At 41.4% G+C, this 20,395-nt stretch overlaps 1 protein-coding gene across 1 annotated transcript in view; it reads right to left on the bottom strand.

Moving 5' to 3' along the window:
• The window catches only part of LOC124613081 (kinesin-like protein KIP1), a 132,575-nt gene that overhangs the window by 46,771 nt on the left and 65,409 nt on the right, over nucleotides 1-20,395 (bottom strand). Inside the window, exon 8 of the mRNA XM_047141667.1 lies at nucleotides 11,855-12,202. Within this exon, the coding sequence (XP_046997623.1) occupies nucleotides 11,855-12,202 (348 nt within the window). The remainder of the gene's footprint in view (nucleotides 1-11,854; nucleotides 12,203-20,395) is intronic.

Here is a 20,395-nt window from a genome sequence, read left to right as displayed (position 1 = left end):
TGAGCATTAAAGTCACCGAGCAGCAGAAATGGTTGAGGTAGCTGCCCAGTAAGCTGGAGGAAGGTAGTTCTGGCGACATCGAATAATGGAGGGATGTAAATGGTACAAAGGGAAAAGGTCAAATGAGGAAGGAAAAGGCGAGCTGCAACAGCTTGAAGACAGGTATCAGGGAGATGGGTTGACTATTTACATCATCCCGTTTGAGCAGCATGACTCCCCATGTGATGGAATGCCGATCTCGGGCGGAAGGTCAAAATGGACCAGGAAGAAATGCAAAAGCTGAAAGTGGTAGTAAGGATGCAATTTTGTCTCCTGAAGGCAGAGTACAAGTGGACACTGCAATTCTAAAAGACGCCATTAATCCTCTTTGTTGGATCGAAGGCCGTGAATGTTCTGTTGGAGGAGACTCATTACGAGGAAAAAATGAAGGTTTGTCATCTCGGCAGCTGCCGAGTGACAGTCTGCAAAGACTCGCTGCTACAGGCAACAGACACACGAGGATCCTGTTCCATGAGGTCCACAGAAGTGTCAGCCTCCTTCTGCTGTAGGGCAGCAGAGTCCAATACAGAAAAGTGGTTGGTGGTGTGTACCAGCAACACAAAGGCCGGCCAGGTGAAGGTATCATGTGGCGACACTGTCAAAGAGGATTTTCAAGTCAGCGAAGGAGAAGACTGTTTGCCTTTGTTAGACTTCTTCGAGCCTTTCAGATTAGTGGAGGAGGACTCCGGTGTTGGTTGGCTGGAGGGACATAGGAAGTCTTCATGGGATTATTTCTTCAGTCCTTTCCAGCCTACCGGTTGCGTAGGTAGTGACTTTGCCCCGTGAGGCGAGAGAGTGATGGCTTGTTGCACAGCTGGATGTGGTGACTGTTATGCTACCACAACACTGGGCGATTTCCCAACCTTAGAGCTGAATTTGAGGTCGCGTGTCTGTGTGGCCTTGTCCATCACGGAGCGAGATGTAACAAGAACAGTACTACAAGTGCCAGATGGTAGAATGCAGGGTTTGCGACTAGCCAATACCTTGCGAATGAGCGAGTAAGGAAATTTTTCCTTTACCTGGATCACCTGGACTTCCCACTCATCGAGATACACAGGACAATCTCAAGAGGAGGTGGCACGGTTGCCATTACAGTTGATACAGGAGGAAGGAGGCGGACAAGTATACCCCTACCACAGGTTACACATTTGGCCGGGTGTCGACAAGACATTTGAGTGTGGTTTAAACGATGAAATTTGTAGCAGCACACGTTCAGAATGTACAGTCGGACGGTGAGAACCTCACAGCCTGCTTTGATCTAGGAAGGAAGCACCTCTCTATCAGAAGAGAGAAAAAGGAGAGTGTGTGGGCACTACGAAGGCACCTACCTTTTTCATCACCCAATGGACGGCAATGACACCCTGATCAGAGGGGTATGTTTGGATTTCGGCCTCAGTCAGACCATCGAGCAGCTCCCACAGGAAGAATTCAGAGTTCTGTGGGTCTTGACACGAACAGGATAGCTATAGACAAGTGAAGTGGCAAGCAGTTGCTGTACTTGAGAATCAGAAGTAGATTCCAAAAGCAAGGTGCCATTCCATAAACAAGAGCAGGATTTCACAGGGCCGACAACTGCATCAACACCTTTCTGAATAATAAACAGATTTACCGTTGCCAAGGACTGACTGTCTTCAGTACGTGAAACCACGAGGAACCGTGATGCAGCTGGGAGGGTCTTTGAATCGTTAGCCTCATTCTGTTTACGTTTTGTAAACAGCTGATTGTGAAGACGATTGGCTCATTACGAGAAAATCTCCAATGATTGCCAGCATCTCTGATGGCACACTCCTTCCAACTGGGGGCCCCTTGACAATGGGATGGACCCCCTTGTATCACATTTAACACCTCAGGTTACACCTCCCGAACACCTGACAGAGTAACCAATCAGCAACTTGGAGAGGAAGCAGCTCAGGCAATCACCCCTCCCTGGGCCTGGCCTGTACTGTCAACCTGTGGCTGGGAATTATGTATTACCCAGTCACCTGTTACACGTCAGACACTTGGACCAGCCTTCAGGAGCACACAGGGAGGAAGAAAAAGAGGAGCCTCAAACACCAAAGAGGAGGAAAGATAGGAGAAGGTGAATGGAGACAGGAATGAAAAACAGAGGTGTGACAGTTCTTATGTCAGCTACAGACAGTGCGGAACATTCAAAAAACACCCCAGACATGTTCCCCAAGGGAGGGGAAAAAGAATAGCAAGAGGATAGACATGCAGCACAGAAAGGAAAAGACGTTGCTAAGGCTGGGGTCACGTAGTAGATTTCACCCCCATGTGAGCAAAAATATTAAGTACTAACCTCAAAATCTTTTGTAATTAACTGTTTTTAGATGGAGAAAGCAAGGGAAGCGGTATGTGTGTTCCATTAAGGCCACTGTTATTTTATTTCAATAAAACTAAATGCATTTGTGACAAAAATATGCGTTTCCTTGGAGTCTGAAAACAGATTTAAAATACCTTCACTGATTTCAGAAATAACATCAGAAAAAAGTAGGCCTCTTGAAGGAAGTGTATAAGGCAGGGAAGAGCTGTGCAAACCAACACTATATGTGACCACCAATAAAATGTTGTTCTACTTTGTTCGTTATTGTCAGTTATTAGTCACTGTGTTATATCTATTATTTTTACAGTTTTTGTGGGATTTTTCTTTTCAGACATATCAGTACATAGTGTACAAGCTGCCAGTGACTGACACACAGTTATCTTCTTATCGTCGATACTTTCTAATGTATAAATTATGGTCCAAGTGCCAAAATTTACTAGAATAAATAAAATGTCTACAAAACGCCAAACTCTACAATGTACTTGATGTGAGACAGTTGCAGTTCCTGAAACTCATCAACCATGGCCTCTGGCCTGCCAAGGAGCACTGCAGTCTTGATTCCTTGAAGAAACCACAAAAATCCGCCAATTTGAGGTAGTTTCCCCGACTTGATAGACCACAAGTGTCCCATATCAAACTGTTCGTCTCAACCTGATACCTCAAACTGACCTACAAAAACTACGTAAGCTACAGCGCGTGCACATCGAGCGGGTTTTTCCAACATTCTTGTGCTCTCTTCACACAAACCATTAGATCTAGAGAAAAAAATGAATACGGCCTTTTTTTGTAGAAAATTTAATATAGTTTAATTTTGTGCTGTAACACATTTTCGGTGGAGGGTACGGTTTTCGAGTTATTCAAGAAAAATGTACAAAAGTGATATTATATGTGTTCTATCTCTGAAACCATTTGGGATAGGGCATACATCCATATGAAGCTTTTTGTCCAGAATCACTAATACTATCACCTCTCAAAGTATGTACCTTTCCTACTGACTCACCCTGTATATTGCAAGGCAGCTCGTTCCACCTGCCCGAGTTAAATATTTATTCCTTGACTTAGCGTTGCCCCATGGCAAGCGAAGTAATGTAAAAAAAATTGGTATCTGACTGGGCTTTGTTGCGAGACAGGATAACGAGAGGACGCGTAGGAAGTGTGTGCAATGAAACAGTCATTGTTTGCCACCATATTGTATAATTGGTGTTTTTTGAGATTAACAAGTGCTATGTAACATTAATGTGGAGTTTAATGACAGCCATAATACAGTCTGGCGCACTTAAAAGGTAATTTCAAGTATTTATTTTAGATCAAAAGATTCTGTGATGAACTGTAATATACGACAAGCTCGTATAGGACTTCGAACATTTGGTGCTCGATGTTTGCTGTAGAACCTGCTTCAATAGCACAGTCAAAAACATAGACAAAGTTTTCTCTGCTAAAATAAACTAATTTCACTTGCAGACAATACTCGAATGACCAAATGCAAATGGCAGTATCCCAATTCAAGAAGAACCTACAGAAGTTTTCTTTCTCTTACATTTCAAGCATTTTACAGGCAACTGTCAGAGTCGGCTGCTGCTTCTACACCATGAGAGTAAGTTGTCTACATGTATGAAATTACGTGTGTTGTGGGAGTAGTCAACACCACTATGGACATTGATATTGTCCTTCATATACAAACAGATACACTACACACACTAGTTCAATAACGAGTTTAATATTACCAGCTTAAAAGCATTAATTTCTTCTTTTGAGCCACAATATTATAAAAAATGGCTAAAACATGACAGGAGCTAGGAGGAGTGAAACGTAGACGCTGTCTAGTATTTCATGACCAAAACCAAATTAACACATGATCATTCAGTTATATGTATTTATTGTACATACTGCAATTTGTTTTGATAAATGTGTATTTTATGTTATGTATATGTACTGACATTGTGCTTTATGTACCATGACAATACGGGTCCATCACATATGAACTTCATGAGGTTCTACTCTGCAGTAAAGGCAAGCACAAGAATGACATGCTAACTCATTGCACACATTAATCGAGTCTTTGTTGATAACGACTGGGTTAGGAATATTTGTAGATTTAGTTATTATACGTTTTAGTATATGCAGAGTGATTTGTGTTTTTTTGTTGATTTGTAAAACTGAATTGTGTCCAGAGTAAAGTAATTAAAAGAATATTGAGCAACTGAATTCTTATGATTAAAACCAGATCACAATTTAAAATGCAGAGGGAACAGGAAGTGAATGCGCAGCCCAGCGGTGATTAACAAAACCTAGAGCTATTAAATCAAATTAAACTTTTGATGAATACTGTAGCTAGTTCAACTTCAGAACAGTCTCACATGTCAGCTATTCAAATGACTGCTATGCAAGTGAATATTTCAACAGATGAGAATTTAGCTTTGGAACAGTCCAACATGTCTGCTACTCAGAAGAAACTGTTAGCTGAGCAAGCGAATATGTCTGCTGCTCAAGTGAATATATCAGCTGAGCAGGCGGGTACTTCTGCAAATACAATAGCCAGAGCTACAGAACAGGCAAATATAGTGGCTAAAGTAACAAATCTGACCAGCATTGAGCAATTTAGATACAGAATAGGCAGAGTTAACTGAGAAAGTAAAAGGTATAACCAATAAAGTGAACGAACTGCCCATAAGGGAAGATTCTGTTAAAAGTATTAGCTGACGTGAGTGCTTTGACAAATGAAGAGACAGAAATCAGGAAAAAAATAAACAACATGAAGCAAACCCACAAACAATTTCTCATGAAAATAAACAAGTGAAATTGAAACCATGCAGGGGAGAGAACAAACGGTAGGAGTAGAGGTACAAAACCTGGCCTTTAAGAGTGAAGAAAAGCATCTGGATGTGAAGTGTGAATGGAACAAAAGTTCCAAGATAAACCCAGCAGTTTAATCAATGATTAGACTACTGTGTGGTGGATAAGGAACAGCAAGTGATATTGTCTGTTAAGAAAGGTATCAAGGAGGCGGTAGAGAATATAGTGAGTGAAGGCCTACTTTTACCTCGCCAAACAGATCAAAAGTTAAAGGAAGTTCACAAGCACATAGGAACCGAGTTCCAAAGATGGAACTGAGAAGTTACACAGAATTTTTAAACGTGCAGTCAAAGGATAGAAGAACTGCGGGCGGTGGCTACAGAAGAAAGGAAGCCAGCCCAGAGTGGAGATCTAGAGGTAGAAATCAGGGCTCAATGTATAATTATAAGGTTGATGAGCAGTACCCAGGTACAAGCCCAAAAGAACAGATGTATGGAAGTATGTCACCCACTAGTGATTATACCAAATCTATCATGGAAGAGAAAATGTTAAAGCATAGGCAATCCCAAATATTTTTTCCGGAAAAGAAGACATTAAATCCCATCATATTTATCAAACGATTCAGAGGAGTGTTACCACAAGCTCGGTCTGATCGACAGAAAATCGAATATTTATCAGGTTACATCCCAGGCGATGGTAGCCTGTGGTGAGTGATGTAATAGACAAGTGTCACACCTACAAAGAATTTGAGAAGGCATTCCTCAATAGATATTGGTCAAGAGGCATTCAGGAGAGATTGACGAAAGAAGTACATAACCCAGAACCATCTCTAACCAAAAAGGACACTTAAGGAGATAATTCGAAAAATATTTGAATAAAGCAAGATACTGGTATTAACCAATAGATCACATTGTGACAATCATCAGAGCTCAGCTTCCGATGGAGATCAGGGGAAAACTGCTGCATGTTTCAGAAGATAATCTGGAAGGAGGGAAAGAAAAAGGCCAACTTTGATTTTTCCAGAGAATTATACGAAAGCATAGCTCCCCTGTAAAGAAGACCGCATATGTAACACTAGTGCGACCCATTTTTTAGTACTGCTCGAGTGTTTGGGATGCCCACCAGGTCAGATTTAAGGAAGGCATTGAAAAAATTCAGAGACTTGCTGCTAGATTCGTTACCAGTAGATTTTATCAACATGTGAGTTTTACGGAGATGCTTTGTGAACACAGATGGGAATTGGTGAAGGAAATACAGAATTCCAACGTGCACTCGGTTTGTCTGCCAGGGGGTCTCATCCAAGATGTGGAGGCCGTCTTGCCTGCAGCTATCGAGCGTACGGGGTGCAATCGTCAGCAAGTAGCTGCTCATGTCGGCACCAATGATGCCTGTCACTTGGGTTCTGAGGCAATCCTCAGTTCGTACAGGCGGCTGGCAGATTTGGTGAAGACCGTTGGCCTCGCACGCAGGGTGCAAGCAGAGCTCTCTATTTGCAGCATCGTTCCCAGAGTGGATCGGGGTCCTTTGGTTTGAAGCCAAGTGGAGGATCTCAACCAGAGGCCTCGTCAACTCTGTGACTGTCTTGGCTGCAGATTTCTAGACTTGCGTTATTGGGTGTGAAATTGTAGGACGCCCCTAGATAGGTCAGGGGTGCACTACACAAAGGAAGCGGCTACTCGGGTAGCAGAGTACTTGTGTCGTGCAAATGGGGGTTTTTTAGGCTAGGCAGTAGTGCAAGGTGTCCTGATGAACACTCACCAGTCGACACGCTCAGTGTAAAGATACTTCAGCTATCAAGATATTAGCAGTAAATTTCCAGAGTGTCCTGAATAAAGTTCCAGAATTTACTGCCCTCCAGGAAGCGTGTGGCGCGCAAATTATTCTCAGGACTGAGACCTGGCTGAACCCTGAGATAGGAGGTCCTGAAATTTTTAGTGAGGGTTGGAACGTGTATCGGAAAGACAATTAGACACCGTAGGTGGTGGTGTCTTCATTGCAGTTGACAAAAATATTGTGTGTACTGAGGTCGAAGTAGAGCGTGATTGTGAAGTTATATGGACACATTTAACAGGGCTAGGGGAAATAAGTGTTAATTGTTGAGTGTTATTACCAGCCACCAGGTTCCACCGTGACAGTTCTAGAATCATTCAAAGGGAGTCTACATTCTGTATCGCAGACTTACCCGGATTATGCTATATTAGTTGGAGGCGACTTCAACATACCTAGTATAGACTGGGATGGGTTCAGTACAGGTGGTACAGACAAGCCGTCTTGTGAATTACTTTTGAACACATTATCCGAAAAGTGTCTTGAGCAGCTAAATTGAAAGCCAACGCATAATGGAAATATTTTAGATCTGGTAGCCACGAACAGACCAGACCTCATCGACTGTGTCAGTGTTGAGACAGGGATTAGTGATCATGATGTTGTCATTACGACTATGGTTATGAAAGTTAAAAGTCGGTCAAGAAGGCTAGGAGAGAATTCTTACTAGAAAGAGCAGATAAGCAGTTGTTAGCATCCCACTTAGTAAATGAATCAACTTCATTTACTTCCGGTACGATGGACATGGAGGAATAATGGGCAAATTTTAAACACATAGTAAATCACGCATTGGACAATTATGTGTCGAAAAAGTGGGTTACGGACGGAAAAGACCCACCGTGGTTTAACAGCGCTATTCGGAGAATGCTCAGGAAGCAAAGGCAGTTGCACTCGCGGTAAAAGAAAGATTGGGAGAATGAGGACAGGCAAAAGTTTGTAGTGATTCGTGCTGCTGTAAAAAGAGCAAAGCACGAAGCATGCAACCACTACCACCAACGTACCTTAGCAAAAGCTCTTGCTGAAAACCCAAGGAAATTCTGGTCTTACATAAAATCGGTAAGCGGGTCGAAGGCTTCCATCCAGTCACTCACTGATCAGTCTGGCCTGGCAACGGAAGACAGCAAAACGAAAGCTGAAATTTTAAATTTAGCATTCGAGAAATCTTTCGCGCAGGAGGATCGTACAAACATACCGCCATTTGAGTCTCGTACAGATTCCCATATGGAGGACATAGTGATAGACATCCCTGGGGTTGTGAAGCAGCTTAATGGGTTGAAAATAAATCGCCAGGTCCTGATGGGATTCCAATTCGGTTTTACAGAGAGTACTCTACTGCACTGGCTCCTTACTTAGGTTGCATTTATTGCGAATCTCTTGCCTAACGTAAAGTCCCAAGCGACTGGAAAAAAGCGCAGGTGACGCCTGTATATAAGAAGGGTAGAAGGATGTATCCTTAACATCGGTTTGTTGCAGAATTCTCGAACATATTGTCAGTTCGAATATAATGAATTTCCTTGAGACAGGGACGTTGCTGGCCATGCATCAGCACGGCTTTAGAAAGCATCGCTCCTGCGAAACGCAACTTGCCCTATTTTCACATGATATCTTGCGAACCATGGATGAAGGGTATCAGATGGATGCCATATTCCTTGGCTTCCGGAAAGCGCATGATGGAAGAAGGGGCAATCGAGTGGAGGTAAGGAATAGCCTGGGGCAGGAGCAGGAAAGGTCACAATAAAATTCTGCTAGGAGCATGCAGAGATGAGGTGGAGGAGTGGGGCAGCTAGGTGCAGTTGGGAGATTAGACATAAAGCCAGGGAGAGAGGAAAAGGAGATAAGTAAAAAGACTGTGTGTGTTGGTGGAATAGAGGCTGTGTAGTGCTGGACTGGGAACATGGAAGGGGCTAGATGGGTGAGGACAATGACTGACGAAGGTTGTCGCCAGGAGGATTATGGGAACATAGGCTTATTGCAGGGAGAGCTCCTACCTGCACAATTCAGGAAAGTTGGTTTGGTGGGAAGGATCCAGATGGTACAGCCTGTGAAGCAGGCATTGAAATCAAAGACGACGTGCTCCGCAAGACAGTGGACCAGTTATTTCTTGGCTACAGCTTGTCACTGGCCATTCATGCTGACAGCTTGTTTGTTGCCATGTCCACGTAGAATGCAGTACACTGGTTGCAGCTCAGCTTTTAGATCACATGACTGGTTTTGCAGGCAGCCTTGCCTTTAATGGGATTGGTGATGTTTGTGAATGGACTGGCATAGGTGATGGTGGAGGTGCAACAGATCTCGCATGCAAGTCTATTACAGGGATATGAGCCATGATGCAAGGGGGTTGGGAGCATGGGTTGTGTAGGGATGATTGATTGACTGATTAATTGAGATGGGTTATGGGACCAAACGGCAATGTCGTCAGTCCTGCAATTCCAAATTGAGTCACAGAAGAAAGAGGGTCTGCTAAAAGTGGATGGATCCAGTCAAGGGAGTCAAATTATAAAATAATGATCATTAAACACACACCGTAAAGGCATAAAAGGTGAAACCAAATCTAGAAAATGGAGAAGGGGGGGGGGGGATGTTATGGTGTCACAGACCGAGAAGACTGTAAAAAGTCCAAACCACAACCAACCTGCACCTGCTCCAAGACTAAAGCAGAACCTTGTATATGGAAATGAAAACCACTTTCACAGAGGAAACCGAGGGCCAGTTCAAGCATCTGTGGATCGTCTGCTAATACCAAATTTAAGGAATCAGGAAGATTATGCTCAACACAAAGGACCAAAAGAAGGGGACATTCCACCAATGTGAGATATCGTCGGTCTGGTTCCCCAACCACATTTGGAGGTGGGACGTTATGTACGAGGAAACAATGGGTGAGCCAGGTATGACTAATATGTAAACGGCATAAAACAGTTGACTCCTTCCGAGGGGAATGGAAGGAAAAGCACCAAACTGCAGTAGAATCCTTGATTGTGCAGAGTTTACTACTATGAGCAGTAGTGCTCCAGATGGCATTCCACATTTGGGCAAAGAGATTTGACCCACATCTACAGCTGGAATCAGGAAAGAAAATGGGGATAAGTATCTGCTTCTCTAGCTAAACAGTCAGCCAGTTCATTCCCTGGGGTGTAGGGATGGAAAAGGGTATTGTGTAGGTTCGGCAGGCGGCAGAATACCACTGTGGGAAGAGCGGGAAGTATAGTGGGTAGGACCTAGATGCAAGACCTGTCCCACATATCCTCCCATCACCACCTACTCCATCCCAGTCACAACCATCACCTATGCCATCGAAGGCAGGGCACATGTGAAATCAGTCCTGTGGTCTACAGGCTAAGCTGCAACTACTGTGCTGCATTCTATGTGGACATGACAACCAACAAGATGTCTGTCCGCATGAATGGCCACTGACAAACTGTGGCCGAGAAACAACTGGATCACCCTGTTGTGGAGCATGCCACCCAACACTATGTCCTTCGTTTCAATGACTGCTTCACAGGCTGTGCCATCTGGTTCTTCCCACCAACACCAGCTTTTCTGAAATGCACACAAGGGAACTCTCCCTGCAATATATCCTACATTCCTGTAACCCTCCTGGCCTGAACATTTGCTAGTTATTGTCCTCACCCACCTAGCCCATCCATGTCCTCATCCCAGCAGTACACAGTTCTATATTGCACCAATGCACCCAGTCTTTTTACTTCTCTCCTTTTCCACCAACCCCCCTCCCATCTCCCCCACCATCCCTCTAACCTCCTGACTGCTCCCAGCATGCAATTTACTGTCCCCACCTCTACCCTACTATCCAACCCCCTCCCCACTCCAGCCTCCGCCTTACCCTCATCCATTGCGACTCAACATCTTGCAATGGTTATTTTGACACTAGCATACTTGTGCATTAAGCTAAACACACCATCTGGCTTCAGAGCTAACAGTAATGACCTGAAGCTTGTTTCCCACAGAAAAGAATGTCAGAAAATTTGCAGACAGTAAATAACAAGCAAAACAAATCATTTGTCCACTTTTTATTGTTTTCAACTTTTCCCCAACAGTACTTGTGCAGCAAACTTAGCAAAATATGATGCAGAGAAGAGTGCAGCAACATATTTTCACAGCCTTATAGTGAACAAATCTGCAGAGCAGAGCATGGCAGTGTATTTCCACAGCCCTATAGTCAACAAATCCTATCAGTGCATTTTTAAACATCATATATGAGCAGAAGCAAAAATATACACCACACAGAAAATAATATTAAACTGCAACTTCATGATGATAAAATTCTGAAGTATGTAAAATCACAGTCTAGTATCTAGGACGACAATTTTGCAATTATGATACTATATTGTAATGAAGACTAGGAATGCTACAGAAACAGATCCTCTTTATTCATAAATTAATAAACTTTGAAATAGTAATTTTTATAATGCTGACTACTTGTAGTGAGGATGTGACAGTTTACATTGTCCCACAAATGATGTACACTCGTGGCAGCCAATATTTACAGAGTCGCACTGAGTTCTGTAGTACTAACAAGACAGATGGTTATTTCCCAAGAAATTACTGACTGTAGACTAAGGCTGCAGAGTCAGTTTTAAACACTGAAATCTTCTCAGATTACCTTTGTGGAGATTACAAATCAATACACTAATTCCATTTTTTTCTAATTACAAATTGAAGATATTTACATTTATAATACAAAAATGAATGTCTAGTTTCCAGTTCAACAAATCTGCATCAGTTATTTCTAATACAAACAGCAAAAAGCACAAAAGTCAAATCTTATAAGTATGTATAAAAATATAACCCAGGAGAAATCTACTGAGAAAATATTCATAATAAAATGTCTCAAATAAATACTAGCTTATGGTAACTCACCTGTTTAAGCTGTTCACTGTCATAACAAAGAACTTCGACACGAGCAGCAGCTTGTTCTTTAATGTATGCTCTCCATTTAAGTATTTTTCTCTTCATTTCTGCTAAGAGGATTTCACTATTGAGCTTCTTTTTAATTTTATACATTTCTCGTAATTTTTTCCTCCAGTGATGTATCTCATCACTCTCTGTTTTCTCTGTAGAACTTCTTTCATTTACTACATTTGATTTCAATTGTTCTTTTAGTTTACTAATTTCGTCGTTCTGTGCAGCTACTTTGCGGTTTAACTCTTCCACAAGCTTTGCATACTGTGACACATGCATTTCACAGTTAACAATATTGCTTTTTACCTGAAACCAAAACCATATTTTTAATTTAATTCTGATATCTTATTTTCAGATACATAAATTTCCTGCACATAACCATTAGAGTAAATTTAGCAAACTACAGCAATGTTAGGATACCGACATTACTCAATTTACATTTAAATAAACCATAAATATTCAGCCAATAAAATCCAGGGACGTAAGTCTGACAGGAAGGAAATCCTGTATGGGGTTCCCAAAGCTCAATCTCAGGTCCGTTACTGTTTCTCAAATACGTAAATGATATACTGTCTAATGTAGAACAAGCAGAATTAGTTCTTTTTGCAGATGACATCAGTATTTTAATTACTCCCAATATACATACAGAAATGGTGAACAAAGTTCTCAAAAGTATCATTGACTTGTTTTCTGTGAATGGTCCCACCCTGAATTTCACAAAGACACATCATATTCAGTTCTGCATCTCTAGGAGTATTGCACCATTGGTAAGTGGTGGTGGTGATGATGATGATGATGTATGGTTTGTGGGGCGCTCAACTGCACGGTCATCAGCGACCATACAAATGTCCAACCTTTGCTCAGTCCAATCTCCCCACTTTCATGAAGGATGATGAAATGAGGAGGACAACACAAACACCCAGTCATCTGGAGGCAGATGAAAATCCCTGACACCGCTGGGACCACTGATAAGTGTAACACATGGTGATGAAATAATACGTAAGGGGGAAACTTCAAAAAATTCTTAGGTGTCCATTTTGATGAGAATTTAAATTGGAAAAAAAAACATTTTGGAACTCCTAAAACAACTTAGTTCGGTCACATTTGCAGTTAGAATCATAGAAAATTTTGTGGAGAGAGAAATCAGTAAGTTGACATATTCTGCTTGTTTTCATTCAGTAATGTCGTGTGGAATAATGTTCGGGGGTAACTCATCTTTAAGAGAGAAGGTCTTCATTGCCCAAAAACGTCCTGCAAGAATAATATGTCGTGCTCACCCATGATCATTTTGTAAACATCTGTTTAAGGAGTTTGGTATTCTGACTAATGCTTCACAGCACATTTATTTCCTCATGAAGATTGTTGAAAAAAATCCACTAAAGTTCAAAAGGAACAATGAAGTACATAATTACAATACTAGAAGAAAAAATGACATTCATTACTCAACATTAGAGGCACGACGGTGCATCAAAAATTTTTGACCTTTTACCCATTGGTTTCATACGTCTGTTAGATCGTTGAAGAATTTCTACATTTGTAATGTGTAAAAAGTTGGTGAATAGGAATTGTTAACTCAATCTGTGTATCTTGTTTTCATGTTGGAGGGGGTGAGGTGTGTGTGTGTGTGTGTGTGTGTGTGTGTGTGTGTGTGTGTGTGTGGGGGGGGGGGGGGGGGGGGGTATTATATGGTGATGTTTAGAGTACAAATAGACGTACAAATTAATTTGCAATATTTATGTGAAATTACTCTTTCCACATCATTATGATTTATCGTACAAAATGATCAATGGAATATGAAAGTAACTAACTAGCTAGCTAGCTAGCTTTATAAAGCAGTGCGAAACGCACACACACAGGAAAATAATGAGACATTTTCAAATTTTCCATCAAAATCACCTCGACACTCTACAGCTCATATCAACTGAATTGATGATAAGAACTATTTCTCTATAACGTACATGCCATTTTAAAAAAGAATCAAACTGCAGAGAGTTTTACTACAGCACTTATTAGCTTTGTCAAAACAGCAGATGTTCAAACTGTACAACAGAGGGTGGCTGGTATGCGATTTGGAAGCAGGTAATGAAGTTGAGAAGAAAATATAGACATATGAAGTAATAAAGAAAAGACGCACGAGTTTTAAATAACTACAGGAAGACGATAGCAAAGGAAAATGGGTAAGAAATGGAAGAGACTTCAACCATGCTGGACTTATAAAGGAATTTCTCCCCTTCGCTTGGTCTCTCCAATGGAAATGTTTTTTGCCATGCACTCCACTGACAAAAGCCAACCAAAACCTCATGCAGAACCTTGTTTCAAACAGTTCCAATCGCCTTCCAACCACGATCCTCCTCCCTTTCCATCCAGTTATCCCCTGGTAAATTTTCAGGAATTCCTTGTTTCTAACCTGGCACCATCTTCCTTACCTAAATCCCTCCCCAGTGAGTCCAACATCATTCCCAAAGAACACAAAAACCACATAGCTGCCAACATTGAAAAGAAGCTGTTAGTAATCACATGATAAATATACAGAGGGGCCCACCTCACACGTTTCCTACTGGTCATCTCACTGAGGCTAGGAACAAGGCACTCTCAGAACAAACCTCAGCCTTTGTTGACCAACACCTCCGTACTATTGTCCATAACCTCCCATCCTACATTTAAGACACTGGCTTTCAAGAGTTCCTGCCATGTTACCAATAGAGTCCTTATAAGTCACTGTGGATGCAACATACTATGCCCCAACGTCCCCCATGCCCACAGCCTTGTGACCATGGAACACAATCTTTCCCAACAAGGTCCTGATACCAAACCCACCATCTCTTTCTTAATCCTTTTGGTCAACCACAACCTAACCTTCAATTATTTCACTTTTGAAGACCGAATCTATAAACAATTCTGTGGTACTGCCGTGGGCACTTGTATGGCATCACCCTCCAACAACATCCTTATGGGCCATGTGGAGGAATCATCCAGTTAACACTTAAAGCCTCTCATCTGCTTCAAATTCATTGACAACATTTTCATAATCCAGACTCATAGCAAGCACAACCTCTGCTTTTTACTCAATAACCTTTACATCTACTTCCAAATCCACTTCATCTGTTACTTCTCAACTCAATGAACCACATTCCCAGATGTCCCCCTCTACCTCTAAGATGGCCACATAAGGACATCTGTTCATATCAAGTGCACCTACAAACAGTATCTCCACTATGACAGCTGTCACCCATTCCATGTCAAAAAAGAGTGTTCCTTACAGCTTTGTCAGGACACTGCATCTCCAGTGACTAGCTGTTGTCAAAATATACTGATAACCTTACTGGAGCCTTTACTGATGAACAATAACCAATCCAGGTCACCCATAAACAAGTTTCCCATGTCATCCCCTCACCTGACAACAGTAAATTTGTTAACGATCAACCAACCAGCCAGTCTTGAAAAGCTCGATCACATCCTTCAACTGAGTACTTCTCTTCATGCCCTGATATGTGGGATATCCTATTCACCTCACCAAAATAAGTGTTCCACAAAGCACCCAATATCCTTGTCTATCCTCATTCCAATCCTGCACTCCATGGATCACATCCCCTCATGGTCAACATAGATGCAAGACTTGTCCCATACACACACTCATCACCACCTAGCATCATCCACTCACAGACATTTCTTATGCTACAAAAGACAAGGCCACATGTGAAAGCAGCCTTGTTATATGAGGAGCAATCAAATGAAAACCAAACACCCATCACAAAGGGACCATGGAATAGGTCCATTCAAAAGTAATCACCACACATCTTACAGATTCAGGGTACTTATAAAAGGTGGAAAAATCGAAGTTTTTTTTATGACTTTATTATTTCCTGATTACATTGATATATACATTATAGGGTTTCAAATTAAAAATGACCTATATATTCCAAATTTTAAAGTTACGGTCATGTATGGCACCATGCCCCCTTTATTTCTGTTACAGAAAGCAGTTTTATTTCAAAAAGAACTGAACTTTCTGTTTGCAGTGATTATGCGTATGGTACATTGTATATGTTGGTAACAGTGCAGGTTTCTAGTGTCTGTAAATGATTATCTGTGTTAGTATTTACTTTTATTTCGCTGAAGCAGTTTGTTCATGTGTTACTGAATGTTTGTTGCCCAAGTGCTACATATATTTGTGGAAGTACATATCCTTCAGTGTGCAATAAATACAAACTATGCCACACATCAAGAAATTCAATAAAAGGAAATTCCATGGTAACCGGTTCACAAACAAAGCAAGCCACACTGTTGAAAGTAACCTATGTATCAGTTCTTCAGGGAAGAAACTCCCACATGGCACACCACCTTGTGATTCAAATTTTTGTGTTCACAATGACACTGTTTGTAGTGGATTTTTTGTTGTTGATGTGGGCATCTTATCTTCTTTGATAAAGGAAGTGGCGAAATGTAAATAATGTGATGGTGTAGGCTGACTGAAAATAAATGAACAACAAAGTAGTAGGGAGGGTTTAGCGTCAAAATTAGTTGTTCTGAGTAGATCCTGCAATAAATCTACCTCAAAACTGACTTCGAACATTGTGCATAATTCATATGATGTTAATTTGATGTTAGCGTATGCAGTGCGTGCAATAGGAAAATGAACAAAGGCTGCTCAAACATTATGTGGCTTGAAGGACCTTCCTTCTCCTTCCTGTATGTTCAGCAAGTACATAAAAATACTTTTAAGTGCCTGGTCGGTTATGTCTAAAGAATCTATTAGACATGCAGTAGAAGAAACTGTAAATATTAATGGAACCAGGGACATTGCTGTTGCACCTGATGGGATATGGCAATGTCTAGGACATCGTTCCTTGAATGGTGATGTAAGTGTTACTTCTCTGGAGAACGGAAAAGTTGTTGATGTTGAGTGCTTATCTAAGTACTGCCACAACTCCCATGGTAACACTGAAGGACATATTGAACATCAGTGTTCTAAGAATTATGATGGTTACACTGGATGTATGGAGTGTGATGGAGCTCTAAAAAATTTTTAGAGGCCGGTGCCTGTTTATAGCATCAGATATACGAAGTACCTAGGTGATGGGAACTCTAAAGCTTTCAATAAAATTAATGAGCTCAATGTTTATGGTGATAGCTTGGTAACAAAACGGGAGTGTTGTTGACATGTGCAAAAGAGGATGGATGTTAGATTGAGGAAGCCACGAAGATAAATGAAAGGAAAGTTGCCATATGATAGAAAATCTCTGTCTTGCCGAGGCAGGTTGACAAAAACAAAGAGACCTCCTTCAGAGTTATTATGGACTGGCCATTAGACGAACTGCACCTCTGAATGACGTTACAGCAATGAGAAAAACTGTATGGGCCACCTACTTTCTTAAGTTGTCCACAGATGACCTCCGTGTTCATGGACTTTGCCCTAAAGGAGCAGATTCTTGGTGTGGTTACCAAAAAGCAAAAGAAAGTGGTCAAATATACCATCATAAGCATTCTCTTTCTGAGCCTGTTATGAATGAAATAAAACCAATTTTTAGAGACCTGAGTGACCCTGTTTTGCTAAGTAAATGTCTTCATGGGGACACTCAGAATACAAATGAAAGTTTCAACCACTGCATGTGGGAAAGATTACCCACGAATATTTCTGTACAACTGAATACATTAAAAAGTTGGTGTACTAGATGTAGTGATATGTATCAATGCTGGAGGGATAAAATGTGGCTCTAATATGGAAGATCAATTGCTTGCGTATGACAGGCAATGTCTGCATGAAGCTGAAATATTCACTCTTCAAGTTACCAAAGGAGCAAGGAGTGCTAAAAGGAATACAGAGAGGAAACTTGAAGATGATGAAATGCTGCAGGATGAAGACTGTGCTTCATGTATATACTGAGGCACAGCTTAATTGGGTTCATATCTTCATTTCCAATTTCCTGCAAGTTGTTTTTTTCAGAATTCAGGTACAAATATTTTCTAAAGTTTATAAATCATTGCTCTAATTTTTCTTTCTGTAACTTGCAATAGTCCATACTTATGTATTAGGCCTAAGCTTTATTGCAGGATCAACTAAATTATAGAAAAAATAACATTTTTATTGGGAAAATAATTATAAAAATTAAAATGTAAGATGTGTTATTTTTTATCCCTGTAATAGGTGGAATTCAATGAGTCCAGTACCTCAGCCATCATGTCATGCATATCTGGCAAAAATTTGGTCTCCTTCAAATGTAGAACATTAGATTAAATGGTACCTAAATTTGAGGAAGCATTTTGGACAAAAAAAATTGCATAACTTTCACTGTAATTTTTTTAATAACCCTAAGTAGGTTCAAAAATATTCAAAATACTTCTAATTAGTTTAGAAAATGTGCTGCATTACCTAAAATCAACAAAAAAAAAATCTGTAAAACATACTTTATGAACAGTGCCTGAAAGATATAGGTATTGATTTTTACATAACATTGAGCCGGAAAAGTACCCTGTATCATTAAAGACATTTTTCCCACTGGGAGACTAGACGATCAATTCCCGTTTCAGAGAACGTGGTCGGTCTCTGAATGATTCAAAACTGCAAAACTGCAGTTCCTTGTCTGCCAAACCAAAATCACTTTGTGAACGATCCGAACTGTACGGAGGATGTTACAGTGTTTCCAATCAAATCACTAACATGTAGCCTTCGTCCAATCTCCAGTGTGGGGGTGGGCATTATCATGCAACTTCGACTGCAGGGGGCCCTCTGCTTGTCGAGTTCCTTGAAAGTGGAAGAACACTCAATGCACAGCACTATGAAGACACTTTGCAGAGAGGGTAACATGCCATAAAGCCAAAATACCCAGGAATGCCGTATGACAATCATCCTGTTGCGTGATAACTTCCCCCACACTACCAACTGGATGACTGCTAAGCTTCTTTGCTTCAGTTGGGAAACATTGCAACATCCCCTTTACAGCAATGACCATTCACCACATAATTTTCATAATGTTGGAGACCTGAATACAGACATGCACGGATGTTTGTTACAGTCAGACAAGGAGGTGCAAGAGCTGGTGCTGTTGTGGATCAATCAGAGGCCAACCGTGTTCTACAAGGCAGGAATGGATCATTCTGTCTCTCAGTAGGATAAATGTTAACACATGTGCTTTCTTTTGAATGGAACCATTCGATGGTCTCATTGTGGCAGATATTTGGTTTCCATTGGACTGCTCCTTACGTACGAGATTCACTGCAATTACTATACAACATTCTCTGTGGCCATACCAAGTAACCAACTATCTACTCACATGAATGGCTACCACGAAAGTGTGGCAAATTGCAAACTCTACCATTCAGTTGCTGAGCACACTGCACCCCACAACAAAAATAACTTCAGCAGCTTCCCTATGTGTGCCATTTAGATACTCCTTTCCAGCAGAAGTTTGTTTTTCTGAACTACAGAGGTGGGCATTGTCTCCCCAGCGTATTCTGCAGTTTTGCAAACCACCTAGCCTGAAACCTCCACTAACAGGTTTGTCACAACCCTTACTGCACCCTCTCTCTTCTGTCACTGTTCACACCACTCCTCTCCCCACCCACATTATGTACTGCCTTCTCCACAAGTCGCCCCCCCCCCCCCCTCCTCCATCCATCCATTTCCCTTTTTAAATTTTCAAACCTACCTATCCAATTAAGGTATCTAACATTCCACACACTGGTCCGTACAATGCCAGCTTTGTTTACCCTTATGACAACGTCCTCTTGAGTAGTGCCCACCTGGCGATCCGAATGGGAGACTATCATACCTCCAGAATATTTTTCTTGGTTTAAAAGAGGGGGGAAGGGACCAAACTACGAGGTCATCGGTCCCTTGTTCCTAATAAAACAATGCCACAAGTGTAAGAATAAAACAGATGAGACATACAACAAAACGGACAGAAAGGAAAAACCACAAGAATGAAAAGCAATGAACACTAAAAGGAACAAAAGAGGACAAGAAAACAACAGAAACACACTAGAAACAGAAGAGAGTAAAACAAGAAAGCAGGTTACAGTGGCTGGCCGACCACGAGAATAAAAATGAAAAGCCAGCCACTCTGCAACACATTAAAACTTCCACCCTAAAAGCACTAGGGTGGAGTATACAGAGGGACAAATGACATGCCCTAAAACCTACTTTGAAGTATAAAACCCACTCTCACAGATAAAACATAAAACTAAATATGCCACTAAGGCATCATTGGCCAACACTGAAGGTAGGAAGCTGGGAAAGTTAAAAGTCCGCCGAAGAGCGGCTAAAAGTGAGCAGTCCAGCAAGAGGTGGATGACTGTCATTTGGGAGCCATAGTGACGCAGAGATGGGTCCTCACAACAGAGTAGGTAACCATGAGTTAGCCATGTGTGGCCAATGCAAAGCCATCAGATAACAACTGATTTCCTGCGAGTGGACCCCATGGAAGACTTCCACACATTCGTCAACTCATTAATGACACGCAGCTTGTTGTGGGTATGGTTATGCCATTCCGTCCCCCAAGG

Source organism: Schistocerca americana, chromosome 4, assembly GCF_021461395.2.
Source record: "Schistocerca americana isolate TAMUIC-IGC-003095 chromosome 4, iqSchAmer2.1, whole genome shotgun sequence".
NCBI lineage: Eukaryota > Metazoa > Arthropoda > Insecta > Orthoptera > Acrididae > Schistocerca > Schistocerca americana.
The sequence above is the reverse complement of the archived record's forward strand: the minus strand, read 5'-3'. Positions and strand labels throughout refer to the sequence as shown.